The 20956-nt window shown below is 40.9% G+C and overlaps 1 protein-coding gene, 1 long non-coding RNA gene and 1 other non-coding gene across 10 annotated transcripts in view; 1 reads left to right on the top strand and 2 right to left on the bottom strand.

Annotated features, from left to right (window-relative positions):
* Positions 1–17772, top strand: part of C11H12orf56 (chromosome 11 C12orf56 homolog) — a 112722-nt gene extending 94950 nt beyond the window's left edge. The window contains exon 13 of one of the 4 annotated variants that reach the window (XM_072843103.1): positions 17649–17772. Coding sequence is in view for 2 of the 4 variants with exons in the window: in XM_072843107.1 (XP_072699208.1) it covers positions 12618–12650 (33 nt within the window). In the remaining 2 variants the exon portion in view is untranslated. Of the gene's footprint in view, positions 1–12617; positions 12759–17648 lie in introns of those variants that run through there. The other 3 variants (XM_072843107.1, XM_072843094.1, XM_072843105.1) reach the window with 3 other exon arrangements.
* The window catches only part of LOC140642469 (uncharacterized), a 120046-nt gene extending 99127 nt beyond the window's left edge, over positions 1–20919 (bottom strand). For 3 of the 5 annotated variants that reach the window (XR_012038886.1, XR_012038888.1, XR_012038890.1), the window contains exon 1: positions 20288–20919. This is a non-coding gene — a long non-coding RNA (uncharacterized lncRNA). Of the gene's footprint in view, positions 1–2012; positions 2164–20287 lie in introns of all 5 variants that reach the window. The other 2 variants (XR_012038889.1, XR_012038887.1) reach the window with 2 other exon arrangements.
* On the bottom strand, positions 13792–13903 carry LOC140600592 (small nucleolar RNA SNORA42/SNORA80 family). The gene has a single exon (XR_012003785.1). It is a non-coding gene; the product is annotated as a small nucleolar RNA SNORA42/SNORA80 family (small nucleolar RNA).
* Positions 20920–20956: the final 37 nt, after the last annotated feature.

The raw sequence follows: 20956 nt of genomic DNA, 5'->3' as shown, positions 1-20956 counted from the left end.
TTCCTCAGAAACATTGGAGGATAGGACAGGAGTTTTGTAACTCTATGACATAATTTGGCTAACATCGTGCATTGGGTTTTATAAAGTGATTCCTCATTGCCAAGTCTCAAGACTAAATTCAGTTGCCAATGTGACTTCGGATGGTTTAGTGTTAACAATAATGAAAAGATGCCACAAAATAGTGAATTTTAAGGAGACCAAGAAATATTTCTCTAAAACATAAAGTATGCTGAGCCTAAAGAGAGAGTGTGTGTGTAGTGGACCAGATCCAAGAACTAAAGTGATCCACAAACTGAAATTTGTTGAGATTGGTCTGTTGAAGTGATGCTGATGAGAACATCCTGGCAAGCTGGAGTCCTCATTCCTTCAGAACAGGATTATCACTAGCATTATTTCATACTTCATCAAGCCCCAACTGGGGCAACGTCTCATAATGGACAGGAAAAGGAGAGGGGGAAAAAGCACCATCTGTCCCTAGCACATGTGCCAGGGACAGTCAATGTGGGCAAAATCTCTTAAGTGGTCTGTGAAAGGTTTAGGAGGTTCCACATAATTTTCAAGGATCTCATCCCAGAGAGAAATCAATTCAATTCAATAAGCATCTTTTCTGAGTTAGTTTGGTACAAAAATAAATAAAATTGGGTCCCTGTTCTAACAAGCTAACTTTTCTAAGCTAAATGGTTTGAGTACAATCTTCAAAATTTTTGCTATATCATCTGTATTTTTATTTACTATTTTTCTAACATTATTATTTACTGAATAATTTTCTACTGTATCTATCTACCTGCTTTAGCCATGTCCTGAAGGACATCTGGGAAACCATGCAGTTGATGTTCTAGATATAGATTTTTAAATTCTTGTGTGTACATATATTTCTAATGTACATTTTTAAATATACAGTTTTTACATTTTATGTCTTTTTCTTAGAATACCTAAAGTAACCTTTGTGCCCCACTATGAGAACGCCAATAGTAAGGAATACTCAAAATATTTCACAAGGGCAGAATAGGTCAGGTGACAGGGATACAAAAAAAGTGTTACAGGAAATCATAGGAAGAAGAGCTTAATTTTGATGAGGTGCATCAAAGAGGCCTATTTAGAAGATTTTGCCTTTGAGGAGGTTTTAAAGATACCTAAGTCTGTAATAATTTTTAACAGTACAGATCTGACAAAGCTCGGTGGTTGATGAGTGCAGATACTCCTATATTATTCTCTTTACTTCTCTGTAGGCTTGAAACATCTCACAATAACAGTAATAAAGTGTGTCTAGAATTTGGAGAAGAGAAAAGCATTCCACGTAGAAGAGAAAGTATAAATGAAAGCACAGAATTCCGGGGGCACCTGGGTGGCTCAGCTGGATAAGAGTCAGACTTTTGGTCTCAGTTCAGGTCTTGATCTCAGGGTCATGAGTTCAAGCCCCATGTTGGTCTACACTGGGCATGGAGAGGGAGGGAGGGAGGAAGGAAGGGAGGAAGGAAGGAACAGAGGGAGGGAGGAAGGGAGGGAGGGAGGAATCCTGAAATTTGGGCTGGGTGATCTAGTTCTATCAAAGTTGAGTGTTGGGATACTCAAGTGGCTCAGCTGGTTGAGCCTGCGACTCTCAGTTTTGGCTCAGGTCATGATTTTGGGGTCATGAGGAGACCGGAGTTGGGCTCCTAGCTTGGCAGGGAGTCTGCTTGTCTTCTCCCCCTGCCCCTTCCCTGGTCATGCATACTTGTGCTTTCTCTCTCAAATAAAGGAAGTTAGGAAGTTAGGAAGTTAGGAAGGAAGGAAGGAAGGAAGGAAGGAAGGAAGGAAGGAAGGAAGGTAGGTAGGTAGGTAGGTGAGTGCTATAAGATGCTGTCATATCATGGTCCTAAGAGAGTTTGTGGGTATGGGAGACTCTCAGACAATTCTGATAAACAGTATAATATCAGAGCAGCAGATCAGGAATAGAATTCTGGGAGAAATTTGTAAGATGGGGAGAGCCCAGATTTGGAAAGATCTTATAATAATGATTCAGGGGACAACACCTGATTTGTTTCCTCTCATTTTGCCAGCCTGCATTCTATTTTTACTAAGGAAAAAAAAATCCAGGGCTCCTGGCTGATTCAATCAGTACAGCATGTGACTCTTGATCTCAGGTTGTGAGCTTCTGAACCCAATACTGGGTGGGGAGCCTACCTGAAAGAGAGAGAGAGAAAATTCATTCCCACTGGGCATATTTCCTCCTTCCTACCCCAGAGCCTCTGGTCTCATCCAACTATACTGAAGACCAGGGGTTGGTAAACTCTCCCTGTAAATGGTCAGATAATAAATATTTTAGGCTTTGCAGGCCATACAGTCACTGTTGTAATGACTTAATTCCATTGTAGTGAGAAAAGCAGCCATAGACAATACATAATGAGATAAGGACAACACAATTTTATTGATAGAGACTGAAATTTAAATTTTAGATTATTTATAGATACTGTAATTTAAATTTCAGATAATTTTCATGTATTATGAAATATTTTTCTCAACATTTAAAATCCATTTTTAGTTTTTAGACTATATAAAAAATTGGCATCAGATTAGAGAAATGCAAAACAAAACCACAATGAGATACCTTTTCTCACCCCCTAGATGACTTTATAAAAAAGATAACAGCAATTCTCGGCAAAATTGGAACCCTCACACTTTACCGGTGAGAATATAAAATGTCACAGTAGCTGTGGAAAACAGTCTGGCAGTTCCTTAAGAAGTTAAACATAAAGTTATCCTATGATCCAGCAATTCCACCCCTAGGTGTATACACAAGGGAAATGAAAACACATATTCACACAAAATATCATTAACAAACGTTTATGGTAGCATTACTCATAACCAAAATGGGAAAACAGCCATATAATGAATTATTTGGCAATAAAAAGAAACAAGGTATCGATGTGCTACAACATGGCTAAGTCCTGAAAACATGCTAAGTAAAAGAAATCAGTCGTAGAAGACCACACATGGTATGATTTCATTTACACGAAATGTCTCAGAATGGGCAAATCTATACGGAAAAAAGTAGATTAGTGATTAATTACATTTGGAGGAGTGATTACTCATGGGTGTTAGATTTTCTGGTGTGATAAAAATGTCACAAAATTAACTGTGGTGATGGTAGCACAACTCAGTAAATAGACTAAAAACTAATGAAATGTATACTTTAAAAGGGGGAATTGTATGATATGTGACTGATACCTCAATAAAGCTGTTAAAGAATAAATAGTAACAGGCTACAGGCTACTTGGTCCTTGCCAGCCTCTACTGTAGATACCAGATAAACTGGTTCCTCTCAGAAGTTTACTAGTGGATTCAGCTATGTAAACTTGGAAAATTCAATTGAAAAGAGCTGGAAGAGGACTGTGGTCAGATGGGCCTTTGTTGTTGGGACTTGCTGGTGAGGAGGTCTAGATGTCGTACAGATGTGTGATGTAAGCAACGATAAACTCCCATTGACCTGGTGGTTTGTAATTAAAGCCAGGAACTCAGCCCATGTGCTCAGATACACCCAGATCCATGTTGTTTCCAGTAGTGGGTTCCTGCATGGTCACCAGGCTGTGAAGATCTTCATCAGTCCCAGCCAAGCTCCCTAGGGAAGCAATCATTTTGTCTCTCTTCTTTTAGACCAGCTGGCTAGTTAGCTGAAATTCCTCAATCTAAATTTTTCTTCTTACTCAAAAGAATTTTTTATTTTTTTAAATAAGAGGGGAACTTGGCTGGCTCAGTCGGTGGAGCATGTGACTTTTGATGGTGGGGTTGTGAGTACAAGCCCCACGTTGGGTGCAGAGATTACTTAAAAATAACATCTTTAAAAAATTAAAAAATATATAAAATGAAACAAAACCTGGGGAAAGCTTGATTGGAGGAGCACTTATTGTAGGAATGATGCTTTTAAGAGCCTAGGAAAGTTGTAATCCAGTAAAGTACCTATGCACTGGTCAGAATAAAGACTGTCCTAAATTTTGTGAAGGACAACTTTCTCCACTTCTTTGTATCTTTTGTCTTAAATTCTTAGAATCTCCCAAATCTTCTTCAGGAAGGCTAAAAATTTTAGGAAATAAAGCACATAGCAGAGTTTCTGCTTTCAAGAGGGAAGTATCTCAAATGACTTCCAGACTCAATTCTGGGATAATCTGTGCTCCATTTCCTCTCTCTTTATGCCTTGCAGGTGGTGATAGATAATTTAAAAAAAGAATTGGAAGAGAATCTTTGGTTTTATCATTATGTGTCAAGAAGAGGTCATCTGTAGAAAGAAACATTTAATATTATGCAGAAAGCACAGCCCCAAGAGTCTTTATGAAGACCTTTGCCTCATACCCAAATGGATGAATAAACGGAACTGACACCTTTCAATAATGTAGACAAGAAGGAATGATCAGTGAAGAATTTAATGATATATACATACTTAAGGAAAAATACTCAAAAGATAGGAATTTTAATGATGCTAATGATGTCACCAAAAGAACCAAACAAGGTCCATGATCATTTGAAACACAAAAGAAGAGTCTAAACAAATGCTTCAATCTCCTAAGAATTAACTAGAAAGAATATGTTGACAAAGATACATTTCCTTTTTTTTTTTTTTTAAGATTTTATTTACTTATTCATGAGAGAGACAGAGTAAGGCAGAGAGAGAGGCAGAGACAGGAGGAGCAGGCTCCATGCAAGGAGCTCGATATTAGACTCGATTCTGGGACTCCGGGATCACGCCCTGAGCTGAAGGCAGATGCTCAACCACTGAGCCACCCAGCGTCCCAACAAAGATACATTTTCAATCTAGTTCTGGAGCTCAAATAATGTTAATATATGGGAATGACATTTTTACTTTATTAAGAAAAATGATAAAAAATGTTTGCTGGAGTTCATAGTACAGCATTAGTAAAACTGATTACTAAAATTATTTCAGCAATTTGTTCTTGAGTATCAACTATGTGCTAATCACTGTAAAGAATAAGACCCAGTGCCCATCTTCAAGAAGCTTACTATACAGCAAGAGGAATCAGTTAACCACAGAAATAAATACAACAAAAGGTGGTTGATAATAAATGACCAGGAGGTTCAAAGATTTGTGAATTACAGGGAGAAAAGGCTTTTCTCTTATTGAAGGAATTGGTAAAATTTTCATGAAGTGGCATTTGAGATGAGAAACAGCAACATTTTCATAGTCTAGGATATGAGAGAAGAGCATTCTAGGTAGTAGTATGGCAACCACAAAAGTACAGAAGTGGGAAAGCAGGAGAGGTTTCTGGAAAATGGAACAGCTGTTTTACCAGAGTGTGAACTACTATATATATGTGTGTGTGTATATATATATGTGCACATATATACACACACTATATACATATGAAATATAATTGGAAAAGCAGGTAGGAGTCACATTATGAAGAGGTTTTCATTCATTCACTCATTCAGTCATTCAACTTTCACTGAGCACCTGTGCCTAGCACTGCGCTAAACACACTGGCAAAAAAATCAAGAGGAGACTTAAATGCTATAACCACATCAGTTGTGTATTCGTTGACTTTCAAACTAGGGCCCTAACCATTCCTTTAATAAAATGAAGTCCCATTATTTGTCTGCTCCCCAAATTTCATATGGAGTTAGTCCAGTTTATCAACAGTGGTGATCTGAATCTATGTAAATAAACAGAAACGCCTTTTTCTGTCTCACAGGGGTTCAAGAGTAATGTGAGGAAAAATGAAACACATTTGCAACCAATTATACTTTCAAGTTACACTCTAGTTTCAAGGACTGAGGTCAAATTCCTTAGCAGGTTTAGAAGGATTTAACCTGTTTCTCTCTGGGAATAGTGACAAGCTGCAGCTGTTCCAGAGGAGGCTGGTCCTGCTCAGTCTGTCCCAGAGAGGGCGATGGCATTATGGTTACCACGCCTCCGTGGCTGACCCACCAAACTCGTCAAATGTGGGCTTTATCAACAGAAAGCTACTGCTAAAGAATTCCAGAGACAAATTCTTGCAGCTGATTTCTGTCTTGAACATGATTAGAATATCAATCAGTAAACTGAAGGTGGCACACTTTGAAGATCTGTTGAAACTGTAGGAACTCAGATTTTTTTTTTTAAATGATTTTATTTATTTGAAAGAGAGTGAGTGAGACAGAGAAATCATGAGTGGGAGAAGGGCAGAAGGAGCAGCAGACCACCGCCTCCACCAGCAGGGATCCCGATGCAGGGCTTGATCCCAGGACTCTGGGATCATGACCTGAGCTGAGGGCAGATGCTTAACCAACTGAGCCCCCAGGTGCCCCAGAACTCATATTTTAAAGTAGCAAACATGGGTTTGCTGGCTATTAAAATAAAGAGGGTGTGTCTATAGTTACAAACTTTTAAAAGAAAATGTGAAATAACAAAACGTTAAGAGTAAAAATGGAACTGAAATGGAGAGCAATTATACAGATGACAATTGAAATGTAGGAATGTATTAGAGAAAAGGCTATAGTAAAAGATTATCATTAATTTAAGGGACCATAATGAGGAGACTTCCCAGGCTGCATATGAATTGGCTATAAGGTGAGGTTAGGGGCTTAAAAGCCTTCTTGGTTTGAAGCCAGAATCGGTGGAGCTCCTTGTCCTCAGGGTAGTCACCCAGGCCTAATATTAAACACTGCAGGAACTGCTGCCAAAGTTGTGTTTGTACCAGGAAACAGTGCTGCATGCAAGTCCTACACGAAGCTCCCAGACTTGAATGCCCTCAACGCTTCTACCCACACTCCCATGTTAGCCTTCCAATACTACAGTATCTGAGAATACCTAATCACCGTCCTTTCACCCTCTCCACCTGAAATCTATGTTGGGCCAGTGCAATCAAGAGAATGGCCTAGTTTTGATCCCCCAGACAAATGCAGGAGCCATTGTAAAATCAAATTTCTGCCAGTCGACACTCTCTATAGATTGGAAAGGAAGACATAGGAGAGACACTCATTTAATTCAGCCAATCAGTGTATATGTTTGAGTGCCTAATATATTCCTAGCATTGTACTTGATGCTATTAGGGAGAGAAGTGTCAGAGGCTAATAGTCAGGAATACAGGATCAGCACAATTAAATACAGAAGGTACAAGGCAGTACAAGATTAGCAGTTCTCTCTCCCCTTTTTATGTACTGTGCTAAGAAGGCGCCCTTGTCGAACTGTCTTGCTACCATGGTGACAGTTACTAAGAAATGCACAGATCCACTTATGAATGGGTTACAAAGTTCTATTTGTTGTTATTATTGTTTTAAAAATGGAGTTTCTCCAATCAGATGAATGGTTCTTAACGGTGGTCTCCAATTTTCTCTATGGATTCTCTATATTCAGGTCTTTCAAGTCTATAGTCATTTCTTGAAGAAAACTGAACCGAAAGCAAGTGGACCCATCTGTGCTGACCCTGCACAGTTCAAGAGTTTTCCCCTGCTTTGGATCAGGCTTTAACCCTTCATGCATTGTTTGGAATGACCTCAAGTGTCCCAGGCTTCTAAGTTCATCCAACCTTTTCATCTATAGGTATATTCCCCAAGGAATATATTCCCTTTGATCACGTCTTACTGGTGGTTCCTGTCTTCTCTGTGTCCCATTTCATCCTACCTGTGACAACTGCCACCTCCTCATTTATTCTCCAAGCACCATTATATACAAGTGGTTGTTTATGACAGACTTTTCAAGAAAGTCTGGGAATAACAGAGGACATAATACAGCATAGGGCAGGAAACAGAATTATCTAAAAGTTGTTTGGCCGTTTTCAACAAAGGGAATTTCTCATTGTGGTTTTCTTCTCAGGGCCTGCTTGCTGCCATTTTGTTCAGACTTCCTTCTTCACCTCTTTCCTTCAGGAGCTCTTCAGGTCCAATCTCTGAAATTCTATTATTCCAAGCAGTGCAATTCTCATTGTCAAACCTCCTCCCATATGAACTGACCACCTCCCAAAAGGCCAACTTTTTCTTTTTTTGCTTCTCAAACAAAAGCTCCATTTGCCGAAGAGGTGAATTTTGCCATTCCCCTAAAATGTAAAATAGCAGCTAAAAATAACTATTCTAAAAGTTATTTACTATCAGGCCACCTGGGTGGCTCAGTTGTTGAGCATGTGCCTTTGGCTCAGGTCATGATCCTGGGATTGAGTCTTGAATCAGGTTCCCCATGGGGAGCCTGCTTCTCTCTTTTCCTGTGTCTCTGCCTCTGTGAGTCTCTTATGAATAAACAAAAATCTAAAAAAAAAAGTTATTTACTATCTTTCGCTGTTCACCTGCTTTTTGGCTTAACTCTCCCATTTGATCTGTATTTAAGGTACTATTTTTCTTGAGACTATCTTAAGTACAGATGTAAAGTCAAAGTTTCAGAATCATTTTGCATTGCGCATAAACCACTCAGTGGTTTGGGGACAATTCTAGTTCTTTCTTTTAAACTTCATTTTCTAATAAGTAATTCCTCAAAGATTCAGAAAAGCTATGGAATTATTTGTGAGTTTCTGATTGTCCTATAAGAGATAGGGCGAAGAATAAAAACGGGTTCCCTGTAGAAAATGCCCTACCACATCTGGCATCATCCGCAGGCCAGGAACTCTTTTTATATGCACCCAGTACAATTTTCATAAACCTATCTGTATTCAATCATAGGAGTAGACTCTTAGGCAGTGACCACAACTTTGCTTTAAGGATAAGAATCTTATCTCTGACCACAGAAAAGTTTCCAAAAGTGCTGGGTATGGCTATCTCTCTCTCTCTCTTTTTTTTTTTTTTTTGAATACGGCTATCTCTGAGGCAGCCCTAAGTTTCATTCGAATGTCACCTCCAAAGGAAGGTAACATCCGACAATAAGTACAGCTTCTTGTGAAGATGGATATTTCCCCTTGGATAGATTTCAATTAACATTATCTCCATATACACTTCCATGAGGCTGTTATGTTCTAGGCTGAGCACTGGACTAAGTACCGTGAAGATGTGAGAAAACAATAAAACAAAATCAAGATGCTATAGAAACTTAGAATTCAGGATAAGAAAAGTTTTACTACACAGAATAATTATGGAATGAAAAACAAGGTAGAATTGGTTCAGAGTTCTGGAATTTTAGAACTAGAAGTATTTTTAAAATCATTCACTGATTTGCAGAAATGAAAACTGGAGCTCAGAAGGGTTAGTAGTTTGCCTGAAGTCACACAGTGAATCAGTGGGAGAGCCCACAGACATGGAGACGTTTGTCTACCTTACCACAGGTAACAATTATTAAGCATCAATTCTATGTAAGGAAATATATTACTTAAGATAACACATGTAAAATGCCTAGCACAGAGGCCCCTGGGTGGCTCAGTCGGTTGAGTGTCCAAATCCTGATTTCAGCTCAGGTCATGATCTCCAGGTCGTGGTACTGAGTTGTGTTGAGTTCCAAGCTCAGTAGGGTGTCTGCTTGAGATTCTTTCCCTTTGCTCCTCCCTTGACTCACACTTGCTCACTCTAAAAATAAATAAATAAAAATTTAAACTGCCTGGCACAATGCCTAGAACCATCAGCTGTCACTGTTATCACAACCATCATCACCATCATCATCATCATGGCTAAGAGTACAGATTTTCATATTTGCCAGACCCCGAGGGGAGTCCCAGCTCTGCCACTTGGTCTAACTGTGGATAACCTACTTACCTTGCCTAAACCCCAGTTTCTTCCTCTATAAAATGGGAATAAAAATAGTGTCTCCCTAATAGGACAGTTGTGAGGATTATACATACACTCACTTGAGTGTATATACTTAAACACGTATGATGAAACTGTAAAAAACATTAGCGGTTCCATGTATTTACCAATCTATATAAGTATAGAGTCAAATAAGAATACACATGGGACACTTGGGTAGCTCAGTGGTTGAGCATCTGCCTTTGGCTCAGGGTGCGATCCCAGGGTCCTGGGATCGAGTTACGCATCTGGCTCCCTGCATGGAGCCAGCTTCTCCTTCTGCCTATGTCTCTCCCTCTCTCTCCATGTCTCTCATGAATAAATAAATAAAATCTTTTTTTTAAACATTTTTAAAAAAATTTTATTTATTTATGATAGTCACAGAGAGAGAGAGAGGCAGAGACACAGGCAGAGGGAGAAGCAGGCTCCATGCACCGGGAGCCCGATGTGGGATTCGATCCCGGGTCTCCAGGATCGCGCCCTGGGCCAAAGGCAGGCGCTAAACCACTGCGCCACCCAGGGATTCCAAAAATAAAATCTTAAAAAAAAAAAAAAAAAGAATACACACAAATACAGCATTGGTGGAATTTCTCTTTGCTTAGCCTAAATGAAAGCCAGAAAGTTAATGTTTACTGAGCTTTCACTGTATACAGATATTAGCACACAAGAATATGGAACAATAAAAACAGAAGAGATACTATTTGAGGTGTTATAGTATAGTAACCATCACTCTCAACAAATACACACCAATTACACAATAACGAATAAGACTGAGTTTGGACTTTCAAGGAGCTTGCTATCTACTGGAGAAAGAAACCAGGATCTTACGGTATGGAGCGGTATACACATGGCAGAGCTAGAGCTTAGAGCTATGGGAGCTCACAAAAGGGCATCCTATCTAGTGCTAGTGGAGGGAACGAAGGGAGTGTCAGAGAAGGTTCCTCAATAATAGAATAAGGAGTTGGCCAAGGATAAGAAGTGTTGGAAAAAGCCTACAGCTACAAACCAGCTGGGGTGGGTGCTCTGAACTGGCTCTCAGCATCCACTCCAGACCTCTAGTGTGTTTTCTTTTTATAGAGAAAATTTATTTATTTATTTATTCATTCATTCATTCAAGGACACACACACACACACACACACAAAGGCAGAGGCACAGGCAGAGGGAGAAGCAGGCTCCATGCAGGGAGCCGGACGTTGGACTCGATCCGGGGTCTCCAAGATCAGGCCCTGGGCTGAAGGCAGCGCTAAACCGCTGAGCCACTGGGGCTGCCCTCTAGTGTGTTTTCTGACCCTGCAGGGGCTAAAGAAGGAAAAACTACATTTCCCCCACCTCTCTGCAGCTAGAGTTTTGCTTTTGCCAATTAGAAGCACTTGAAAGGTGAATGCAAGGCTGGAGTCACCTATTTTATTTCTGATGCAAACTCACTGTAGACCCATCTGGCTTTTCTGCAGCATTATTTCAGTGTCTAGGTACTAACTTCATGGGTGTTGAGAGGTAGTCACAGTGGTGGCAGTGCTTTCTAGTCCTTGGCTCACAGCTACAGTGGCATGTCTTTGAATTCCGCAGTACCAATGGAGTCCACTGATGGGCACCTTTCTGATTATTGCAGAGGTAGCAGCTCCTCCAGTAGGTCACAACAGCAGTCCTAGGAATCATTCCTGGAGATGCCCTGAGGGACCCAATAACTCTTTCCAATGATTTGCTCAGCTCCTCATTCCCTGTATTAAATCCCCTTTTGCTTAAAATGGTGTGAGTGGTTCCTACTTCTTGCACCTAACACAGCAACAAAATATAAAAATGCAAAATGGGCCATGAATAATATAATTTATGGGGGTTAGTAATGTCTTCTGTAATGGACCAAGACAGTATTTTAAGTATAGTGGGTCACTAACGATCTTCACCTCTCCTTCCTCCCCCTCCTCCTCAGTGCTAAATATATTCATTGCTATGCGGCAATCTTCGGAACATTTTCATTTTGAAAAACTGAAACTCTACACTTCTTAAATAGTAATTCCCCATTCCCTCCCCACTTCCTCTCCTCTCCTGGTCCCTGGCAACCTGTTTCTGTAAATTTGACTACTTTAGACACCTCACGTAAGTGGAATCATATGGTGTTTTTTTTGTGTGTGTGTGTGACTTTGCTAGCTCATTTCACCTAGCATAATGTCCTCAAAATCCATGTTGTAGCATGTGACAGGATTTCCTTCCTTCCTTTGTAAAGCGGAATAATATTCCATTGTATGGATATGACACGTTTTGTTTATTCATTCCTCTGTTTATGGACATTTGGGTTGCTCCCCCCTCTTGGCTATTATGAATAGTGCTGTTACAAACATGGGCACGTAAGTATCTCTTCAAGATCTTGTTTTCAATTCTTTTGGATATACACTCAGGAATGGGATTGCTGGGTCATATGGTAATGCTAATTTTTAACTTTTTTAGGAACCACACTGTTTTCCAAAAGAGCTGTTCCTACCAATGGTGCAAAAGGGTTCCAATTTATCCACATCCTTGTTAACACTTGTTATTTTCTGGTTCTTTTGATAGTAGCTATCCTAATGAGTATGAGGTGACCTTTCACTGTGGTTTTGATTTGTACTTCCCTAATGATTAGTGACATCATTTCATATGAGCATCATTTCATATGCTTGTTGGCAATTTGTATATCTTCTTTGCCCATTTTGAAATTGGGATATAAAGGGCACCAGGCTAGCTCAGTTGGTAAAGTATGTGACTCGATCTCAAAGTTCATGAATTCAAGCCCCACGTTGGGTGTGGAGCCTACCTAAAATTAAAAAAAAAATAAAAAAATAAAAAAATAAAATTCAGATATATATTTTCTGTTGCTGTGCTATAGGACTTTTTAAATATAATGTTGATACCCTTATCAGATATATGACTTCCTTAAGATTGTTTTTTTTTTTTTTTTCCACTTTGTTGCTTACGCCAGTTCAGTTTTAGTCTGCACAGAAGGGCAGTATAGTCTGGAGCAACTTGCAAGCAGTCTGGGCGGACTTGGAGCTATCTTCCACCCCAAAAGACACTACTGGGAATGAGCCAGAACATCTTTAACTTGCAACACTTCAGGTCCTAAATAAACTGATTCACTACAATATCAAAAAGCATCCTCATGCCTTTACTTTGAACCAGAATGAGCCAAGCTAAGGTTTCTGGGGCTGCAGAATGAGAAACAGCCTCAAGACTGCGTGAGTAAGTGGTAGTCATGGAAATAGACTCACCAGATTCAGGTTTTGCATTGTCAAGTGCCTGCCACTAGAAAGCTGAAATCAAACACAATCTCAGTATCTATTTTGCATTTAACAGTGCTCTTTTTACTCCAAATGATAGTTCAGTTCAGCTTCTTTGATTCTCCAGGCTTATTCTGAGAAGATAAAATATCCTAACTCTAGAGATATTAATGATTTCCAGTCAAATATATGGAGTTAATTTATGACTTAGCCTAAAATGTACCCCAGTTCACACAATACTTGCTCCAAAAAGCCTTGCTGATTCTGTATTAATGGACATGAACACCATGGCAGAGTGCATTTGCTAAAATATCCTATTTGGAGAGATAAGTTTCTGATGTATAAAAAGGTCTATTTCCTCTCCCAACTACTATTGTGTTTTGGAAAAATTTAGGAAGCCTATGTATGTTATTTTTCTGGTCCCCACAAGGAAAAAAAAAGTGGGAAGGTTAAGAACGGAGCCGCATATAGTCAAAGAGAAGAAATGTTGTAAATGCAGGGTCGTAATTCTCTTCCTCCCTGATTTTTATGTTGTTTTTGTTCAAGTATTTACCCACAATGTTCATTACTGCTTTACCTCTAATCATGCATGTCAGGAACAATGACATTTATAAGTGATTTTAGCTGTAAATAACAGAAAATCCAAATACAAGGAGGTTAAAAAAAGTTATTTCTCATCATAACAAGAAATCCAGAGATAGGTCATTGCTGGCATTGGTGTTTAAATGTTGAATTTTCTCAAGGTCAAAGGCCCTGAATTTTCTTGATTTTTCCTTCTGGATACTACAGCTCTAGACATCTCACTGCTCACAAAGCAGAAAGGATAGGCAAGAAAATGTTACCAGTTTTGGCTGTCTTACCTTATTTATTATTTTCCACTGTGCGACCCGCTTCAGTGCCTGCAGCCTACGGGCAATGGTTCGGGGCCACGGTTTGCTGTGGCATGGGACACTATGAGAGGCCCAGGGGGACGAGCCTGTGTCCCACCTTATTTGGAAGGTGGCAATACAGTATGTCTCCTTTCCTGCAACATCCCCCTCAACCTCAGTAATCGTCAGCTTCTTTCCTTTCCTGATGGTTGAGATGCTACAAGTCCTAGGTCCAAGTAAGATGAGGAAGACAAAATATATAGGAATATTTGGTTTCCCTAACCTATAGCAGGCAAGCAGGAGGAAAATTGGAAATGAGTGTTGGCCTGCTGAGTTCTAGGGTCTGCCACAGTGAAAACCAGGAAACACCAAAATGTCTGAGAATACAATAACGGAGTATGATATGCCATATGAATTCCAAGTGGCTGTTAAAAAAAATTGTGGTACACAGGGGCACCTGGCTGGCTCAGTTGGAAGAGCTTGTGATTCCTGATCTTGGGGTCCTGTTCGAGCCCCATGTTGTACTGGAACTATCTAAATAAAACTCAAAAAAAAAATATGGTGGTACAGAAGAATACTTAGGTGCATGCGAAGTTATTCATAAAATGTTATAAACCAAAAAATTAACATGTAAAACAATAGATAAGAAAACATCAAATTTGTTGGGGTAAAAAAGTTTGGACAGATTTTTAAAATTCAGACATATGCAAAAAATTAAAAAACTGGAACTCATATTCTGACAATGTTGACTTAGGCTGGGTTTTCTAGGAAACAGACTGCGAGACAGGGATTTACATGCAGGTGGTTTACTCAACAGTGTTCTCAGGAACAGCACCTATGACAGAGGCAGGATTAGGCAGGGGAAGGTAAACTGCATGGCACTTGCCACAGAGGCTTTAACTGGTCCTATGGGGATTTCTAAAGCTGAATGTCCCAGATTGTTACGATTGATGAACTGTGCCTTTTATCTCCACAACTGACCATTGGATTTGAGCTGCCCCAAGGGAGTGAAGATAACCTAGCATGAGGCAGTTTCCTTCACAGAAGGCAGTTTTGGAGAGAAATCCAACTGTGAGTCATCAGCAGCCAACACTCCTGGAAGCTGTATCTTGGAATCTGGGCAGCACACTACAGTATCCACTAGAAATGTCAACAACAATTATCTTTGGGTTTGGGGATTAAGGTTGGTTTTCTCTCTTTTTTTATATTTTCCAGATTTTCTACAACTAACACAGAATTGTCTTAAGAATTAAATGAGTTAATTCACATGAAACACTTAGCACAATTCTTGAAACCTATTAAATATTCAATAAATTTATAATTATTTAGAAACATACACATAAAACATTAGAAAGAGAAAGCATAAATACGAATATTGTCAAGAAGAAAATATGAAATAGGATTAAAATAATAATAGACCTTGCCACTCATTTTGGCTTATTTTGTTTTATCCATGAGATTCTTTCTTATGATATTGCTTCTTTCCAGCGTTTCATTGAACTTTTTATAATGATGAAAACTTTGGTATCCGTACCATCCAGTATGGTAGCCACTAGCCATGGGTGGCTACTGAGCAATTGAAATGTGGCTAATGCAAATGAAGAAGCAAATTCCAAATTTTATTTAGTTTCAATTCATTTAAACGTAAATAGCCACATATCGCTAGTGGTTACCAAATATTGGACAATGCACCTCTATACCAATACTAATACTAATCAATGGTTAATTAGAGAACAGATCTAAAATATTCTTTCTTTCTTTAAGCTTGGATTAGTTTTGGATTTTTTTGCATGTCAACTGGGATTTTTTTGGTCAGATTTTTATTTTTTTAAGACATCATTTTTTAAAGTAATCTCTCCACCCAATGTGTGGGGCTTGAACTCACAACCCTGAGATCAAGTGTTGCATGCTCTTCCAACTGAGATAGCCAGGTGCCTCTGGCCAGATTTTTATTTACATATAACAAGGAAGGTGGTTTAGTTGAAAGTTAGGTGCTAAACAGCTGTATAATGTATCACTAATTGTCTGGTATGTTTTAGTAAATAATCTGAAAAGAAAATGAAGGAGAGGTGAATCCCTGGGTGGCGCAGCGGTTTGGCGCCTGCCTTTGGCCCAGGGCGCGATCCTGGAGACCCAGGATCAAATCCCACGTCGGGCGCATAGAGCCTGCTTCTCCCTCTGCCTATGTCTCTGCCCCTCTCTCTCTCTCTCTCTCTCTCTCTCTCTCTCTGTGTGTGACTATCATAAATAAATAAAAAAAGAAAAAGAAAGAAAATGAAGGAGATTGTTTCCTATCAAATATCTGGTTCCTCTTGGTAAACTAAAAAAGACTTCTCACTGAAATCATACCTTTCAACCGTACTGTCAATATAGTGACGGAGATACCTACAGCAACAACTTGAAAATGCCTAAATAACAATGTGGAAGTCTCTTACCTCTCAAGTGGGAGGCATGTGGATGGGGATGAGTCACTAATAGCAGCTATGATCAAGGACGGAAAGAGACACAGATCTTGGTTTGCATCCCAGCCCTGTCAGTTACTGTGTGTACTTTGGACACATTACTTAATTATTCCACAATCAGAGGGTGATAACTACGCCTTTCAAGGTTTGTTGGAAGATTAGCGATATGTAAAGCACCTGGCACATAAGTGCTAAATCAATGAGTTTTATTATTATGCCAATATTTTGTCAAGAAAATAGAACAGTACAAGGGAAGTGAGACCAAATAATATAAAACCTGGGTAATAATTAACTGACATAATCATTAAGTTGTAAGGTTACTTCTGGTATATGTTACTGTTATGTCTATTGACCACATAAAATTTAGTCCACTGTATATCAAATAAATGACAAGAATAGATGAATGATCACCTTGCCCTGTTCTCAATGTTCCTTTGCCCCCAAAATGGGTTGTTATCACTAAAATGGTGGGTTTTTTAAAACAAGATTTAATTTATTTGATAGAGAGACAGGGAGAGCACAAGCAGCGGGAAGCAGCAGGCAGAGGGAGAAGCAGGCTCCCCACCGAGCAGGGAGCTGGATACAGGGCTCAATCCCAGGACTCTGGGATCATGACCTGAGCCGAGTGGGCACTTAACCGACTGAGCCCCCCAGGCACCCCACTACAATGGTTTTGTAACTGGTACCATCACTAGGGAAATTTTCAAAGAAGCTGTAAAGAGCAGTATCAAATCAATAGTCTTGAACAGAATTGTTTCTCAAGACTTAATAGGAGAGATCATGGCTGAAATTAAAATACAAATTTTTTAAAGATTTTATTTATTTATTCATGAGAGACAGAGAGAGAGAATGAGAGAGAGAGAGAGAGAGAGGCAGAGACATAGGCAGAGGGAGAAGCAGGCTCCATGCAGGGAGCTCCATGTGGGACTTGATCCCAGGTCTCCAGGATCAGACCCTGGGCTGAAAGGCGCGGCTAAACCGTTAAGTCACCCAGGCTGCCCTACAATTCTTTTTTTAATAAGATTTTATTTTTAAGTAATTTCTACACCTGATGGGGGCCTCCAACTTAGAACTGAGATCAAGAGTCACAATGCTTTTCTGACTGAGCCAGCCAGGCTCCCCAAGAAACAACTTCTTGAGCAATATTATAAAGGAACGTGTAAAGGCTTCTATCCTTACACATTTTTAAGAAGACAGACAATTCTCCAGCTGAAAATGTCATCCTCGTCTGTGGTAGCCAGCCTCCAGGACAGGCTCTACTGATCCTTACTTTCTAGCACATGCCCTTCATTACTCTCCTGCCCAAATTCAATCAAGGCTGGCTCTGAATATGGCTGAGGTGATGTGTGAGTTCTAAGGCTGTGTCATAAAAGGCACTGCAGCTTCTGCTTTGGTCTTTCAGATCGATCACTTGCTCCAGAATAATCCAGTTGCCATGCTGTGCGAACACTCAAGCTGTCCTGTGGGAAAGCCCATGTGGCCAACAGGCTAAGCCAACCTGCCAGACATGTGAAAGAACCAAACACCTTGGAAGTGGATTCTCCAGCTCCAAGTAAGTCTTCAGATGACCACAGTCCTAGCCTACATCTGACTGCACCCTTAGGAGACTGAAACAGAAAAGCCCAGTTGAACCCCTCCTGAATTCCTAACTCAGAAACTATGAGAGATAATACATGACTTTTATTGATTTAAGCCACTAAGTTTGTTTTTATAACTTTTTCTTAAGTAACCTCTATGCCCAACATTGGGGCTCAAACTCAAGACACTGAGATGAAGAGTCACAGGTTCCACCAATTGAGCCAGCCAGGTGTCCCAAATACTTTTTTTTTTTTTTAAAGATCTTCTTTATTTATTTGAGGGGAGGAGCAGAGGAGAAACTGATCCTCCCCCCCTGCTCCCCAGTCCCTGCTGAGCACGGAGCCAGCCACATGGCTCCATCCCAGGACCCTGAGATCATGATGTGAGCTGAAGGCTGATGCTTAATCAACCGAGCCACCCAGGTGTCCCCCAAGTAAGTTTTTTTTTTTAAAGTAAACTCTACCCCTACATGGGGCTTGAACTCACCACCCCAAGATCAAAAGTTGCATGTTCTACCAACTGAGCCAGCCTAGCGCCCTTGGTGTGTGTTGTGAGGTTATTTGATATGCAGCAAAAGATAGCTAACTATCAATAACAAACATTTATTACTACGTACAAGGTATCCTACTTATAAAGTTAATGACGTCAACCTGCTACAACATTAAAGTTATAAAGGACAAGTTTCTTTGAACTATCATATGGTTCTGCCTATATCTTTTCCTATAAAATGCTTATGAGACAAGAAGAATTATCCAATCAAATATTTAACGAACATCCACTAAATTCAAGATACTATTCTAGTTGCTCTGTCGATTAAAAGGTGTGATGTTAGCGATAATAACAATAGTAAAAATAATGAGACACTATTAATACTTATTAAGCATGTACTTGTCTTAGTGTTCTAGACACTGTACACATACCCTCATACGTTGCCAAACGTTTTCCAGAATGGTCATACAAAGTTACACTCCATCTGCAATGTTTAAGAACAAACTCACCGCATATTTATCAACACTTAAGAAAAAGTTTTCGGGATCCCTGGGTGGCTCAGCGGTTTAGCACCACCTTCAACCCAGGGTGTGATTCTGGAGTCCCAGGATCGGGTCCCACATCAGGCTCCCTGCATGGAGCCTGCTTCTCCCTCTGCCAGTGTCTCTGCCCCTCTCTGTGTGTGTGTCTCTAATAAATAAAATATTTTTAAAAAAAGTTTTCAAAAACACCTGATAGGTGAAAAATACAAGTTTAATCTGCATTTCTATGATTACTAGATCTTAAAATGTTAAACACGTTAAAGTTCTAATCTATGTTACAATGTTGACTTCATGTTTTCTTGACATTTTTACAGTCAAGTCAACCTCTTCCTTTGTAATTTCTTCTTTTTTATAATTAAAAGGCCCTTTCCTATCCCTAGATCAATTAAATTTTCACTTGCATTTGTTTTCCAGTTTGCTTATGGTTTCGTTTTTTACATAGGTAGTTACTTCTTGTGGCAGGACATGGAAGTTATTTTTCTCCCACAGTCATGTCTCCTTCATTATTAAGTTTTTCTTCCCCCCTGACTTATGATGCCACCTTTATTACCTCAGTAAACCTTGTGTTAATTACTTAGGTATGTTTTTGAGCTTTATAACCCTCTTTCAGTTGGTTTTGGTGTTAGTACTATACTTTTTTTTTTAAGATTGATTTATTTGTGAGAGAGAGAGCTGGGGGGGCAGCAGAGGGAGACGGAAAAGGGGGAAGGGGGAGGGAGAAAGGGAGAGGGGGATAGGGAGGTGGAGAGAGAGAGAATCTGCAGCAGACTCCATGCTGAGCATGGAGTCCAAAGTGAGACTCGATCTCAAGACCCTGAGATCATAACCTGAGCCAAAAATCAAGAACTGGATGCTTAGCTAACTGAGGTGCTCCTGTACACTTTTAAAAATTACTAGCTTCTATTTATTCATTAAAAACCGTCACATTCTCCTCCTGGAGGCCTCCCTGCCTCTTCCAAAAAGATATGAATGCTGACTCCTTTTTCGCCTTCCTAACGCCTAAAATCCTGCTTTGTATCACAGTTAATAGAGTCGAGCTTATCCAATTATATTGTTGAAAACAGGGAACACGTGTACTATATAGGCATTAAAATCAAATGACTGGATTTGCATTAAAAGGCAGCGATGGCAAAACAGATCTAGTTTGACCAAAAAAATAAAATAAAGAAAAAAGAAAAAAAGAAAAGAAAAAGAAAACGGACAGTCCCCTCATTTCAACAAACATCGTCGCGCTATCCATTAGGAGGAGGTCATCAAGGTGAGCGAGGCCTAGGCCCCGCCGCAGGGAGTGGGTTCACCCCTCGGGGCGACGGGGCGTGTGAAGAAGACACGTGATGAAATGGTGCCAGAGGCGCCAGAGAACCAAGCACGAGGCAGGAGGAAGGAAACACCTGCGCAGGTGATGGGCGGGGTTTCGGAGCAGGGGACGTACCTGGGAGCTGCGTTCCGGGCGGTTCTCAGACGTCAGAGGCGTCCAGTGGATGTGACCCGCACAGTGCATGGACTCCGAAGCTCTGACACAGGTTGGCGTCGCTCATCCTCCCGCGGGGTTCGGGAGGCCGCCCCCGGAGCTCTGGGTAGCACGCGCCAGCTGAAGAGCTCGGCTCGCTGTCTCCGCAGCGCGAGCCTGAGACACCCGGCCCGGGAGGCAGGTGCGAGCTGACGCCAGGTGCGTCACCGGGTGAAGACCCGACACGGGAGAGGAGGTACAAACCTTCACCGGGCGCAGGTGCTTCGCGCCGTCAGCCGTCGGTTCAGGAGCTCCGAGGGCCGACAGTTCCGCTCCGCAGAGGCCCAGAGCACGCCCAGGCCGGGTTTAGCGCACGGGCCGCTGGCGTCATGCAGGCGTGACGTCACCAGCACTGACGCAGCCTCACGGGGCGGGGCCTCCCGGTTCACCTCCGGACGCCGTGAGGCCCGCGGAGCGGCGAGTCGTCCGTCTTGGGTGCTGCCCCGAGGGTCGGACTAGTGGGCGCGGCGGGAACTGAGGCGACGCGGGCCGGGCCGCGGCGTCCCGCCTTCCTCGGCGCTCACGGCGTGGGGGAGGGGAGGGGAGGGGCCTCCTCGCTCAGGCCCGGCCGCGCGCCCCCGAGCCCGGCGC

The sequence above is a fragment of the Canis lupus genome, chromosome 11 (genome assembly GCF_048164855.1).
Source record: "Canis lupus baileyi chromosome 11, mCanLup2.hap1, whole genome shotgun sequence".
NCBI classification, from domain to species: Eukaryota; Metazoa; Chordata; class Mammalia; order Carnivora; family Canidae; genus Canis; species Canis lupus.
Note: the sequence above shows the minus strand (reverse complement) of the source record. Positions and strands in the feature narration are given on the sequence as shown.